Below are 15,933 nucleotides of genomic sequence, written 5' to 3'. Positions count from 1 at the left end.
ATATAATAATAATAATAGTATAAATCATAATATGTTCATAGCAGGAATTTTGCATTAAAGATATTGTCAATGAAATCTTGTAAAACGAACCAGACGAAGGTGACACCACAGACTGTTTGTTATCTGCGTGTCTATATAATATGCTATATAATTGCCAAAACCTACCTAATTTGCATAAAAAAATTTAAATATCAAAACCCCTAGCCCTTATTCATTCACATACCAAAAATGAGCAAAATCCCTTGAATCTGAACTGACTAATGGCAATTCCCATTTTTGCCCATTGCCGTGGCTCGAAAGTACGTCGACTGGCGTGCTCCAAAATAGGACGTTTAATATGGGAGCATAGCAGTAACAACTATATCCAATTTCAAACATGTGGGTCAAACGGTTCCTGAGTTATCGTTGACCGTAGCCAAATGTTGACGGACGGACGGACGGACGTACGACGGACGATGACCCATGGCAATAGCTCAGCTTGACGATGTCAAGGTGAGCTAAAAAGGTGCTTGTGGCTGGTAGAATATTGGTGCGGTCCATTGTTTATACAAAATATTCATATAATTATGTCTAAATGACTGCAATCTAGACAAATACAAACCCTAATCTACGTTCTTATTTCTTTTTATGCCCTTTATACATAATAGAGGTATATAGACCACCAAGAACTTGTTTTAGTTGATTTATGAATTTTAAAGTGTTAACTGAATTTTATCAAATAAGAACCTGTTTCAAATTTTAGGCTACAACAGGTTCTTATGTCAAGGGGGTCTAAATGAAAAATCTTAGCCTAACAGGTTTTTAATCACTAGGTTCTTATACGCGGGTTTTTACTGTATTAGGAGGCCGGTACCAAATTCGAGTCCTTGGTAATGTATTCACGCTCAGATTCTACAATGTGGTTATCGCTCTTGCTTGATAACTTCGAAAAACAAATATCACGGTAAAAAAAAAAATAGTAACCTGAGTATTGTGTAGCAGGCTGGTTTAGCAGCATACTGTACATAATGTCTTTTGCCTGGAGTTTAGTACCCGAACACTAGTGTCACCAGTATAGTGTCATCAATTTACATTTTGTCTATCAACGATACGCTTGACGTTAATGCCAGTATCAAGGTGGGCTGATGTTGTTGTTAATTATGTAAGTCAGTAGTAACTATTGAGCATACCATTCGAAAAATACATCACTACTAGTGATATATTTAGCGATATTGTCACTGGCAATGACATATTTTATGATAATTTTCATGAACGTACTACTTAGCAGGTATATGATAGCAGGCTACTGATATTACACCGATGCTACAACAAAAGCATCCGCTTTTTCGTGGTGACGGGCCCTGAAAAAAGAAAACAAAAAGAAGAGCCTGAACATATACTCCTGTCACACAAGTTGATCTATTGCCATTCAAGATAACTGCACAATGTTAACATATACACAGACAGGTGAGACGAACTCATATATACATACATACACGCGTGCAGATATCAGCAGAGTATTCTTGCTGTCCGCTTCTGCGTCCAGGTGTAATGTGAAATCAATAAACAAGATGCGACACCCTACAGCAAAATATTGGCGGAGATTTGCGGTTGTGAGTACAGCGTTACATTTTAAAGCAATCCCACCCTCAATTAAACTGATTTCGTTTCATGCCCTTCTCACAAACTACTTCCTTAGGACTACTACTTCTGTTAAGAATGTTACTCATGACGTAGTTCTCGTATAAGCCCCAACAATAGTTACCTACTAATTTACACTATCGCGCAATGCACACCAATTTGACGACGTTTCAATGACGACCTCCATTCTCTACATACCCAGATCTACTAATGCCTGTCTGTCATTGATCAGCACGTCTATTATTTGTTCTTGATTAAATTTGATTACAACTATCATGACAGTAGCCACCATATTAGCAAACGAAAACACCATATACAAAGTAAATACTTAAAATCGGACAAAACAATGCATGCAATTATACGTTTTTTAAGACGAAATACATCACCACATGCACGTACGTAGGATTTAGTACCCAACGTTGGTAAAGTACCAATATACCGGCTATTAGCAACATATCCTATACTAATAATTATTATCCGAGTAGCTACACATCTCGATTCATCTTTGCGACACTTTATGTAGATTCCTTCGTGGTATATTCAATTCTTACACAAATTTTGTTTAAAAAAAGGTAAGAATTTTATTAGTTAGGGTTACTAACTTACTATTATGGTTAAGGTTAGGGTTACGGTCAGAGTTATAGGGTTACACCAGTTATGATTTTAACCGCATGCAAGCGAGATGACGCAAAAATCCCGAGGTGTAGCCACGACCAGTTATAAATGTCCTTCACCATGTTTCCCATTCAAACGACCAGATACGACATTTATCACGACTTACAAACAAGTGGCGCACTTTCTTTCTCCTCGTCCGACGGGGATTGGCAACCTTAAGAAAATATTGTAATTACGTAAGCAAGAGAAACCTGACTCTGCTTACTGTAGCATAACATCTGCATCAGAAAATTAAGCATTTTCCTCCAAAAAAACTCCCTTGTATACCATCAAAATCTATTCACGATAACGACGTTCTACGCATACAATACTTTCAGGCGCGAATAAGAACATGCTTTTGTTTTTATTCACTTGCATAACGACAATGTGCCGATATAAACCTTTCAATCTGTAACCTACTTTTCCCACGTCTAAACATAAGAATGTGACAGGAACTATACAAGGTTGAGGGTACACACAATTTATACCTAATCGATCGCATGCAAGATCTTTACACATATACTTGCGTCTACGAATGCATCAGATGCGTCAAAATTGGTGGCAATTACCCTGCTGATTGTACGTACGATATCTAATAAATACGACATTATATTAAATTGAGTAAACGTGTAAGGAACGGTTAGTGTCACTGCGACGAGAGGTAAATGTCTGCCTCTACTCGCAAAGAACAAATATGACGCCATAATGAGGTATTTCCCACCTGGGCGGCAACGTGTCATGCCACGATACGGCATATGGAAAAACAGTCTTTACAGTCTATATCTTTTTTCCATTACTGTGTTGAGTGTGTTCCTAATCGCCAGCTAGTAGCCAGTATAAAAGACATAAAAGCTGACGCACCATTTAGACATCTACCACTGAAACACTTACACGGGGTGAGCATGCAGCGCCTGCATAGACGTATCAGAACTTTTAGTAGCTCTTTAGTAGTAATTAAGTACGTATCAGAACCTTTAGTAGCTCATATTATTTGTTCTTAAAAGCAGTATAGTTTGGACGTATATCGTGAACGTGCTTCCTACGCACCGAATGGATCAAAATTGTCACAGCAGTAAGGATATATTCACCATGATTTCAATGCGAATAGGTGTTGCGTAGCATTTGTGACCATAGTATAGTTGGGAAGCAATAAAGATTAAAATGACAACGAATTACTTGTACCTTCATACGAGCGATTCAAGTATTATTATTGCTATTACTCTATACCGGTATAGGTTCTCTTGCTAAACTACATTTAAAAGTCACAATAATATACGATAAGAGGGCATTTGCAAATATGATAAAGGATATCTATCAAGAAAGACTATTAAACAGACTAGAATAATAGTGACGTAAACGTTCTAAATGTTCTATATGTGCACTGCTCCAATGCAGCCAGAGAAATGTATAAGAATATGCATAGCCAGCAGTTTTAATAATGCCTTACTGGTATCACATCAGCAGTGACAATCGCTTTAACCTCAATCACAAATCTAACTTCTGTACTCCGTTTACACGTATTTACATGCAAATCACAACATCAAGGCTCATACAGCTGTAGTAAGAACCAGCAGAAGCTAACTAATTAAACTTCTAATGGCTCGACCATGACTTTTTCTAGATTTATATACACACTCACCACATCAAACGATATGACTGGTGTGAGTATAATAAATTACAGGTTTCACAGGCCATTGTAATGCAGTATGACAGATATGACAGTAAACGCTAGGTGTTTCTATAATATACGTGTATAAGAGATCAACCTATAGCTACGGTTAATTGCATGCAACGCGTCCCACTATCCTCAGAAAAGCAAAGTATACAACAATGCTTCAACTATTGACTAGAATTCTACTGAAAACGACTAACCGACCATAGGGAAAAGCCCCCAATTCATTCTTAGCGCTTACACTACACTTTAGACACACTCTGCTCTACACTCTAGATGACAACTCGGATGCAAAGTAAGATTCGATTGCCCTGTGAACTCATCTGAAACTCTGAACCTGTTGAACTCGCGCGCTGAGTAATTTTTGCTGACACCCCGACTCAACAGCGATGTCTGTCTAAAGACGTGCGACCAATTCCTCTCAAAGTCCTCGCCCGTTCTACCTCTCCCTGTCCGACTACCACCGGCCTACCCCAACCATGGGGAATCCCCTCTCGCGCAATCGCCGCAACCCTCCACCGCACCGTCTCACGGACCAACCGCGAACAAACCTCATCCCCCCTCGCAGAATCGCAGCGACCCCACCCCACCGTCGCACAGACCAACCGCGAACAAACCTCATCCCCCCTCGCGGAATCGCAGCGACCCCACTGCACCGTCTCATGGACCAACCGCGAACAAACCTCATCCCCCCTCGCAGAATCGCAGCGACCCCACCCCACCATCGCACGGACCATCCTCGGGAAAACCTCGCCCCCCCCTCGCCATTATCGCCGCGCACGGCTCAGACTTTCATCTCGGTGAGAGGGATCTCGTCGCTCTTACGATCGCCGTTCCCCTCGGCTGCCGGCGCCACCTCCACGGCCAGCGCCGTCTCCAGCGGCTCCCCGGACATCATCGGCGTACCTGGCGGCGGAGATGGCGACGCGCCGGCCTTCGAGCTTCCCTCCGCTAGCGGCTCGCCTTCGCCGGTAGGTGGCGCCACCGTCTTGTAGGGGAAATCGGTGGCGGTGCCGCATCGCACGAAGAGCACGATGGCGGCGATAAGCCAGAGCGCCGCGGTCAGCCAGCCGCACACCTGCAACACGTCGCGAGGAGAACCACATCAGTCGGCGTCAACATGTGCACACGATGCACGCATGCGCATGAATGTATTCATCTCCGATTGTTTTTCGCATTAATTTCAACATAAATTGCTACACATCTATTTGCTGGATAATTATAAACGATAGCAAGAGTATTCGCTGTGGCTGCTGTGGAGAAGGTGTGTTGGCACGTCGTAGCTTACCTGCGCCATAAACATGAGTGAGTAGAAAGAGGAGCCATCCTCAATGCCCTCCCATCTGTAAGTCTGCAGAGTCTTACACCTGTCGACAAAAACAAAACAATGAAATGTGAGTTTCACGAGTCGCACATTTGTCACAAGTTTTGACACAACACATTAAACTCAAGTTTGACCGAGTTCAACATAATGAATGACATCACCATTCAGACCCTCTGCACGATATTTCCATACAAACGGAGTGATAGTTGGGTAGTGGCAAACGTTTTCTAACCAAACTAAAAATTGCTTGCGACATGCATACCAGTCAACATGTGACCATGGGGATACCCATGGGGATTTTTGCTTATGATCGCATTTTATAGAGTATATTAGTATTAATTGTTCAGTAGATGTTGTGGTTTCCAATCAGCCTAATATCAAAACTGAAAAAGTATCCAACACTCAGTTACATATCCTCGGTATCAAAATAGAACCAATTTTTGAACGGGTAAAATTATAAAGCATAACCACATAGATAAATCAACTTTTCTGCAAGTTCAAAATTCAGGACAAATCATGTAAATTTGGGCGAAAATAATGTTTTAGTGCGCTTTCCCTGTTCGCGATCATGACATTGTGACGCGACGTCGAAATCATGAAATTCATGCCTCTAAGTCATGTAAGTTGACGCTGAACATGTAAGCTGTGGCTACACTTTCCTTTTTTCTGGTTTTAAGGCAATCCCACTATGATACTGACCACAGGTTTGTACAGAAACCTTGGAGCAGTCGGGTGTGTAGCACGTTGCTCTGTGGATACTAAGTTGGGTGTCTATTACAATGTAGCAAGCTATCACTGTGCTAGCTATGCAAACGTTGTCTTTCAAACGTGGTGCTCATACTCACTACATCCTAGTACTACCAGCAAGTGGCTCTTATATCAATTACAGGAACACTGATCCCGTGCAAAGATCCAGCGTAAAATCAGTCGCAAGACCGGATCGACCCCCAAAATCACCGACTAGAATTAGGAGCAAAGGTGGGGAAATTCCACAGTCACTTTGACTCCCGTTGGTGAAACAACTCTCGTGTAACAAATGCTTTTAATTATTACGATACTCACGCTGAATATGGTGAAAATTTTGAAAATGACGCAGTACAGGCGACAACGCACGCAGTACTAGGCAGTGGATTGTCTGCTACACACACGTACATCCCCTTCAGCCATTTGAGCAATAGAGCTGCATAGAATATCAATACTTTGGAAAAAAATACATCACCAAGGCTATAAATCTGTTATACCACACGTACACACGGTTTCCGCAACAATACAATGATTTCGGTATTACATCATGTGATTTACAAGAATATCGTTATTGTGGTCATGCAATGTCATATAATCATCCACCGAGAATCCCACCGGATGTAACAGCACCATATAAACACCTATATAACATTATTAGAATGCAGAACCATAACTGCAACAGCACTGAGCCATATATATGACTAGTAATATTCGTTTATATGCTCCCCACGAGAAAGAAGTATATGGCCAGGCATTAAAGTAGAGTCAGGGAGGTAGGAGAGATTAACCGGTACATCTAGATCGGCACCGACTGCCGATTTAATTAAGAATACAGCAAGTGGAGTGTTAACTGCTAGACTAACCCGACCGTACCGGTGCTATCGAGCAGTTCCGATCAATACTCTCCAGTAACTGGAACAGGAGCAAGCGAGGGATCATCAATCACTGCCTACACGCCTCAGCACATTTTCCAGCCGCTAGCTGGCGCCACCTTGCTCGCAAGATTGCAACTCTATTATAACCATATAAATAGATATGTATACCTATAGCTAGGTATATATCTATTTCTATGATTCTACCTTTCGCTACTACTACTGTAGAAACAACAGAAGCTCGTACGTCGTTATACATTCCTTGAACCTTGAAGAAAAACTGCAAACATATTCCTACAACATTCTAATCAATTACCCTATTTAGACTACACTATTAGTCTATTATCATTAATCGATGCGATATAATTAAATACTTATTAAATTACCTAATGCTTCGTATTATATTCTCACTTTTTGATCGACTCTAAGTACCCACACAAGCCCTGCGTGCGATGAAGTGAGCCCTTTCTTACACCATCCCTCATACCCGTGAAGCCACCAGAGTATTACTCAGATAGTCACTTATAGTATGAAGAATATGACACAGATGTCGAGATGTCGCACTGTATTCTCCGTAGGAACGAATTAAAGTGTGCACACGTATTATCAGGGGTTAATAAGGACATATTTGTTATTATTCACCTCTGGTATCAGTGAAAAAAATACACGGGGGCTCGGGACGATTTAGCCCCCGAAATGCCAAAAAGAGCCCCGGAAATGCCAAAAAGAGCCCCCGGAAATTTGCATAGAGTTCAATGCAAACCAAATTTTAGAGTGCTATTTTCATGCACGCGAACTTGAAAAGTAGCCACCGAAAAATAAATTTTAATTTTTCCCCTGCCTGGTATTATGCACGCGTATGTTGTACTATACGCTGGCAGCATGGAAACCCCATGATAATAATGAGCATGACCTGAAGCACACAGCTGCAGTGCAGGCAACCGCAGCGCAACTAGTATCCAAACACTGCATGTATGCAAGCAGCACCAAACTACACGCCCCTGAGGAAGTACACGTTCTCAACCTCCCAGAAAATACGCATCCGATCTATAACGATGGAGATGTAAAAGATATTAACCGCAATACCTTATCACACAGGTGTGAATGAATATGTTGATATATATTATTATGGTTAAATATTATTTGCTCAATATGTTTACACAAAGCTAATCAATCGATCCCCCACGACTGCCGCCACCGCTGCCACCAACCAGAACCACTGCCACCGCCGCAACCACTCCACAAACAAAACCATATTACACCAACAAACGTAATGTTGCGTTAATACATCACAGCCCACGCTACCCTACAATCAGAACATATTACAGTGCTCACACCAACCAATGTAATCCACGGCCGTAACTCATTCCAACACACCCAGTACACTTCTCCACCCAGCATACTTCCTACCTCCTCCTCAACAACGGATATTATCACGTGCTACTATTATGCAGAACGTAGACACAACATTACCTACGTAGCGGGCGCAATACAGGCAACAGTATATAGTAGGAGAAGTTTATTCTGATGCCAAGTGCGTCATCTAACAGGCTATAGCTGCACTCTGCTGCCACGCTTTCTCTTAAACAGCTCTAAATTACCCTATAACGCTTACCCTAGCTCTCCGAACAAAGTGCACTCAACCAAGAACCAACAACGAGTGGTCTCAACCTGCTCTCCTAATGCCACCCCTTTGCCTGCAAGTGCATAGATCACCTAGCTGGACAGACATTTGTTACTTACCAGAACAAGCGGGCGACAATGGGAATATTTAATCGGACCATCAGCGCCGACTTAACGAGCATCAGTCGCAGCAGGACAAGAAGCTCCTTTCATCTGAAGCAAACTAATGCGTGCCCTGGACAAGCAGACATTAGCGATGGCGGTCGATAACCATTGCGCATATCTGTCACAACGATCACCGTCGACCGTAACCTGATAGGACGACCGCTTCGCTGTATTTTCTCTCGGCGTTGACAAATGCACCACTTGACGGCGATTGCCACGCTCACGCGGCAGCATGCGCATCACGTACATGACTGGCCATTTACTTGGCAAACCAGCAGAGGGTGGCAAACAACGGTGGTGTCATCCACTATTGACACTGACCAGCCAAGGGCAAACTGCTCTGCTAGTATACCCTTGGCACTTTGCCTCTTCACATTATACGATTCTGGCTACGAATGAACGAGACAGGGAAACAAGATATATCTTCCCGCTGTTGGCTCCACGTGGTGACGTGGTCTCACGTAGATATAGTAAGGCTGATAGGGTCTATGTCCCCCAGGGTACTGCCGGAACGTACTCTGGGTACGATCCGGTATACCGAAACGTACCCTGGTAACTATATTTACCTGGGGGACATAGACCCTCTCAGCTATAGTAAGAGATGAACGGAGCAGAAGGATCAGCTATCCATCTCTACTAAGTGGGAGTTCACGAGCAAGCAGCAGGAACCCGATTTATTTTTACACGGGCTGTTGAAACAGCTGACTGTTTGTCCCCTTTGAAGTGCTCGGAAATAGATATATGGTTCCCAACCATAAAAAAACAATTCTCGCCAGCAAAACTGCGAACGTGTTTCACGACAGACAACAACACAGCTGTGCACTATAATATAGAGATAGGAGTTTCCTAACAGGGTTAGTATCAATAGTTTCGATGTAATACTTCCAGGTTTATAATTAGGAAGTGGCAAATCTTTTTTTTAAAGACGAGGTAAAATGATAGGTTTCGAGCCTTCTAAAACAGACTTATCAATAACACAAACATTCACATAAATAAACAAACCATCATTAAATTAATCAAATAGGATCTGATCACACGCGGTGAAACGGAAAACTTTCCTTTCTTTTGCCAGCGAGAAATAACTACGCTTCTTTGCGGGCAATTCCAAGCAGTTTGCATTCCTTGAACGGTATACAAAATATTTTTAAATTAGCTGCCAGGGCTAAAATTAGACGCGAAACCTCTATGACCACACCCAAAGCGAGCCGCAGGAGGCAGCTAGATTCACTCACAATTTGATAAACAGCTGCCTCAGATTAAGACCTGCCACCCATCCACCCTACCGCGCAAAAATCAGTAGTCAGTGAATTTATTGGCTTCTCCTACCGACAGCTTATATGCTGCAGAACGGAAGTAGACCACTGAAGCTTCACTGCGTGCATGACGACCCGCCAACACGCCCTGAATCGTTTATAAGATTAAGTTTAATCGGTGAATTTCGGGCCCATGATCGCGCGCCCACACGGCAAACAACACTCGTATATACTCGCGCATACATCTCGAGTAAAGGAAAAAAGTCAACGATGCCAGGAATTATTTTACGTATAAGAAAAAAACTAGATATATATAGCTGCCGTTTTTCTAAACGTTGAAAGTCGAATCACAATCGTTGTACACTTGTGATTATAACTAGGCTTCCAGTTGCCAGTAATCCATATATTTTCCAAGATTAATGAAATTACAGAAGTCATTTCTGAAGCTGATGACCATTGCGTAGGGTTGAAAATGACGTATGCTAGATTCAGCCTTAACGTTATACACTCCTCATTCAATCCTCTTCTAAAACGACTCTCTCACCCCTGCCCACTTCATACAGGAAATAAAAAAGGCGAGACATTCTCAGTCTAGTTGCTGACCGGGCTGTTTAGTATGGGAACGTTGATGTGTCACACGATGGAACACGATATATCAGTAGAAACGTCTATTTTTAGAGCAGACGTATTTTCCTAAACTTGCGACTTCCATCGATAATTCCCACAATTTACGTATTAGAGACAAGCAGGATACGCCATAGCCAGCCAATTTCTCACAGGATATCTCGAGCTAACAAAACAACAAATATACAGTTACCGCGGAAACAGCGTACACAAACGCTAATCGAAAACACAAAGGCTATACTCACTCATCTACGCCAGTCGCTTGCTTGAGATTTCTGCAGAAGACATAGAATCCCTTCGTCAGCAGGTAACTGGCCAGCACCATGAGCAGGCAGAAGATGACCGAGAAGACGAGAGAGGGAATGACGATGCTGGATGGGTGAGCCAACCTGAAAATGCGACACGCACGCTTCGATGTCAGATATCGGCATCATAGAAATTTCCAACGTTGATAGCATAGTTTATAGTTGATAGTCGTTCTTCTGAACCACCGTAGAGAATTCACACATTTATGCTGGGCTAACATTCGACCATTACGCGAGTATATATTCGCGAGCCGGTAGGTACCCGAATGCGGTTTTAATTGCAAGTGACATATGTATGCCGCACTATACGCATAGAGTTTCATCAGCAATTACTTGCCAGTAAGATGCTTTTACAATTTAGCAGTATGAAAAAGCTGCGTATGAAAGACAGATTACAAATTATCATTTGCTTCTGTACATTTTCCTAAAGTTCGTGCAGTACGTGCCTTGTGCGCAAGAATGTTCATCGGCCAAAAAAGGGCCTTAATAATAACCAAAAAATAAACACGCAAATATGGCTTAGACTCAGCTGCTCAATAAGCAAAACAGGCACTTCGAAACACGAGAATTTTTCCATAATACCTTTAAGCTATGGTGTATGTTTTTAAGCTAAGGTAAACAATCAATAAAGGAGCAAGAGGAAAAAGAGAAACACCCTAACCCTGAACACCGGAAGTCACACATGATGAAGTAGACACAAATAAAGAGAAGATTTGCAGTAAGCGTGTTTGCACATGAAGTCGTGACAACGCCTAAAAAGAAAGCGTTCAAAATTTTAGCCAATGAGGAAAAAGCAAATCTCGTAACAGAAGAGAGAAAACTAATAGAATTCTATGTTTTAAATGTAACAGATGCCCTGGTGTTGGGCAACAAAGTTCTGCAAAGAGTTACTTCTTTATCACAGTTGCACGAATAGAATGCACAGATTGTGCAGACTGGTGCGTACAGTGAAAAGGAGAGCTGACTGTTAAGAAAACTGCAGTAACGACCTAAAGACAGTTCTAGCTATTCTTCAAAGAAAACATTAGTATCTCACCATGTTATGCATTAATGCAGGATTCCGAAAAAAAATCACATAAAAGAATACGTTGAGTTTCATACCAAGTTTCAAAAACTATATTACATTGATACATAATGCTTACTTACTGCATAAAACATGGATGCTATTGACTCTATGACAGAATTTAACCAAAAAAATTGCATTGATTCATAATTATGAATAAAGACAAATTATTTTAATCAGTACTGGGTATTAAGGTATGAATATGATATATATTATTATATATATATATATATATTATATATTATATATATATTATATATATATATATATTATATTATATATATATATATATTAAACGTGTATACTCTGCCAGGTATCACCTATCATAAATATAAAATTACAAAATCAATTGTTGCACATTGAAAATGCACTGCCTCAGCGTGATGTGCAATGTATCGACTGTAGCACACTTGAAAAAAGTCCTCGTGTGTACATTATTGTATCAGGAGTATAAATTAACTTTTGAACAAGGGAGTCCAACAGACTCCCTGCCCTCAAAAAGAGGGGAGTCCGCGGCAAAATGATGGAGTCCACAGTCTGAAGTTCAAAACTAAAGAATACTAACAATAACACATATATATGCTTATTTTGAAGATTCATGCGATTACACATCTGCCAAATTTTCTTTGGACAATTGCTGAAAAATACGGTAATTCCGCGAGGCCGTGCTCTGGAATGAACTAGTTAGTATAGCAGAATTTTCAGGGAGTCACACGGACTCCTGCATGTGTCAAATCAGGGAGTCCGACAGTAAATCAGGGAGTAGTTGACTCCGGACTCCCGTAAATTTCGCACCCTGTTGTATAATGTCATACGAGCACTCATTTGTGACCTAGCTGTAAAAAACACTCAACTCTCAAAAACTATTAATCCTAGTAACATTGTTTAGAAAAATATGTGATATTTAGTATACTAGTAATATAACAGCATCACACGGAGTAGCACGGATATATTCTAAAGATACCTAAACTTAAAGTGCTACTATGAAAGAAATAGATTTATCATGCACGATAGTATCTACACGATGAAATGTTAAATCATACCGATCCTGGAGCATTAAACAGTTTATATAATAATTCATCAGTATTACGCATTCCAATAGATTTTGGATGCAATTATTAATTAGGTCTGGACGATAAGAATTTCTCTTCCCTGATTTTGATGTCATCAATTAACGTTTTAGAGCTGCGTATAAGCAGTTATAGCTTTCTTGCATAAGACAGTACAGATATATAAAACATACAACTCAACTGAATAACTCAATGTCATCAACCTCGGCAAAAAGCCTTAATTCCAAACACTCACTGAACCACCAATGTTCAACATATTAACCAGAATACTACTGGATTTACACTTTCTGTAATGTATATATACATATCCATTTGTTTTCTAGCAATCTCAGGAGTAAAACAGTGTGCAAGTACGGGCACATGTGTGTGTGTATTTTGACATGTAGCCAACATATTTATGTTACACCAGCATCAACACTTCTCTACTCACGACCATAAAACCACACGCGTTCAGTCATTTAAAGTTATGTGAAATTACAGCAATTGATACCAGTAAGAATTATGTTCGAACCATGAACACTGATAATGCAGTCATTTATTACTACTTAGGCATGTAAACTGTGTAATATATTTACTCACTGACACATTGCTTGGCAACAGAGGATAAATAAATAAATATTGTGGCAATGTTACTTCAAACGTATACACACGCGTGTACACATACGCGCACGTTTTTGTTTGCTATGTACATACAACACTGCTTATAGATCTGCCAAGTAAACATGTGGAATGTATGACATGTACACACACGACACCACATGACCTATATATGTGCATACACACATACATAAATACATTAATTGATGCCATGAATAATAAGTTCGTTTATATAAGGACTAGAATCACTAAATCATTCAATAAAAAACCAGGGACCCCCATCCACCCACCCACCCATCAGCTGGGTTGTTGATGTATGCGCCAGGTTAGCTGGCCACATGTGCTGGCTATTCAACACTTGTGGTGTTTATTTACAATGATGCTTATCCACAACGTGGTGAATCTACAGTCTTTTGCCAATTTATAGTACCTACGTTCAGTATAACACGAATCCACCTCTCATTACACTAGTTAGCGAATTATAAACCGACAATGCGCGAAAATCACGCATTTATTACTGGAAATTATATTATAGTAACCTTACTTCATAGGAATCATGCTACACGATGACGTGTTGCGTAAACAACCGACCCATTTTTATTTGTGATAAAATCAACTTTCAGCCTTTAAATATATTCTGTGATCAAAATTTGTGATATCACCATTATTCCACCCTTGCATCAACCGTGCAGAAAATGGAACCCTACAATTCAGATTCTCATCATAAGAATACCATACAATAAAGAACTAGAGTCACATGTCATACGATTGCCGAGAGAGTGTCACTTACATTGATCTAGTTTTCTTCTTGTTGTTGGAGCACAGCAAATAGAACCAGCTCCATATAAACGCGTAGATCGCTGAAGCCACCGACACATATGTACAGTAGTTGCAGACACTAAATGTCCCCCACTTGCTTTCTAACAATACCTACAAAAACAAACAATGAGACAATCTATAACAATGTGTTCAAAAACGCTGACAAACTGCACACTATTTTTAAACCTTTTCATGAAAAATCACAACTGGAAATGTTAATTTAAGCACCAAACCCAAAAAACCCCGTGAATTTTGTGCTCTGGCAATGGTTCACTCATTTCATTCATGGAATCTCCATCTCAATCTACTACGTAAATTTCAACGCATTTGCAGAAAAACCAGCAACATTTACGTCGACGACGCTAAAAACACGATTCAACTCGTATTTCAACACCACACCAACGTCAATCGCAGGGTTGGCCCATGACGAAACACAGAAGGCACCTAGTCTTGCAGCAAGACTACAGAGTCCGTATCTTGGATAGCGGACAGCTGTAGCCGCGACACAGGACTGTAGTCACTGTACGGAGAAGTACCGTGATGAGAGAAGAGCCATTCTCCTCTAACTGGGACACTTCCAGGAGCGGCTCCGCATACAGGATGCACTCCCGGTTGAAGTCTCTCGTCGTCGTGCTGAGCGACAGGAAGACGGCGGCGCCACCTACGAGCGTCGCCACGTACAGCAGGATCTGCACAACTCGCCATGAGCTAGATATCCTCTGAACGGACAAACCCTCCACGCGCACCGGACTCTCCTCCATGGCTAGGACTGTACGAGGCTGAACTGTAGAGAAAACAAGAAATACTGATAGTCAGATATATATATATAGAGAGAGAGAGAGATCAGCAAATGGATGGATGGATGGGTGGACAAATGGGATGAGATTACACAGACGCATACATGCATGAGTGGAATAGACAGAAACACAGGCAGACGGACAGACAGACTGGCAGACAAATCGAATGTTTTCAGGGTTTAGAGTTACCGTTTACCATTTGATCACAACAATTATTTCGTTCATTAGCAAATGAAAACTAGCAAGACAAGACATATTTCGTGCTAACTAATACCTACCTATGTAAGTGGTTTAATATATAATACGTGGATATCGCAACGCTAATACATGGTGATTGCAGTAGGACCTATAAACAGACCTCAACAGTGTCTTGCTTTGTACAGTTACCGATCAATATAAGCTCCCACCCTCCGCTGCCTTGTGGCTATACCATGCAGTAAACACCTGGGAATGCTCCTGGGGATCAGTCATTGTCTGCGCCACCATTACTAATACTATCCTACCCATAGAAATCGCAGCCCAACAACCGGTTATTGGGCTGCGATTTCTATGATCCTATACCCACCCCATATAGGCGAAACAATGTGACAATAACGGTGATTGCGAATAGCCGTGTTTATAGTTTACTTCTTTATTTAGATTTTTCATGCAACATGAGCAATAGAGTCTAGAACAGGCATGTGGCAGAGCGAAGGGCTATATTTTCTAGAGCTACATGAGCAATAACGTAC

At 41.1% G+C, this 15,933-nt stretch overlaps 1 protein-coding gene across 1 annotated transcript; it reads right to left on the bottom strand.

The window, feature by feature from the left end:
- Positions 1 to 767: 767 nt before the first annotated feature.
- Positions 768 to 15,619, bottom strand: LOC106816130 (transmembrane protein 179B-like). The gene is made up of 8 exons (XM_014820687.1): positions 15,590 to 15,619; positions 14,942 to 15,189; positions 14,377 to 14,516; positions 10,797 to 10,940; positions 5,235 to 5,313; positions 4,853 to 5,024; positions 2,402 to 2,449; positions 768 to 1,340 (listed from the first exon to the last, which is right to left on the bottom strand). Exons 2-8 carry the CDS (start codon positions 15,164 to 15,166, stop codon positions 1,303 to 1,305), a joined length of 846 nt encoding a protein of 281 aa, XP_014676173.1. The 5' UTR covers positions 15,167 to 15,189; positions 15,590 to 15,619; the 3' UTR covers positions 768 to 1,302.
- Between the last annotated feature and the right edge of the window lie 314 nt (positions 15,620 to 15,933).

The sequence above is a fragment of the Priapulus caudatus genome, unplaced genomic scaffold (assembly GCF_000485595.1).
Source record: "Priapulus caudatus unplaced genomic scaffold, Priapulus_caudatus-5.0.1 Scaffold1293, whole genome shotgun sequence".
Classification (NCBI taxonomy): domain Eukaryota; kingdom Metazoa; phylum Priapulida; class Priapulimorpha; order Priapulimorphida; family Priapulidae; genus Priapulus; species Priapulus caudatus.
Note: the sequence above shows the minus strand (reverse complement) of the source record. Positions and strands in the feature narration are given on the sequence as shown.

Bases quoted from the DNA above. Each gene is read 5' to 3' on its own strand.
- LOC106816130 (XM_014820687.1), bottom strand. From the start codon at position 15,166: ATGGAGGAGAGTCCGGTGCGCGTGGAGGGTTTGTCCGTTCAGAGGATA. The intron at 14,517-14,941 runs GTACTTCTCCGT...TTGTTTTTGTAG, and splicing joins ATGGCTCTTCTCTCATCACG to GTATTGTTAGAAAGCAAGTG. The intron at 5,314-10,796 runs GTGAGTATAGCC...TTTTGTCGACAG, and splicing joins CAAGCGACTGGCGTAGATGA to GTGTAAGACTCTGCAGACTT.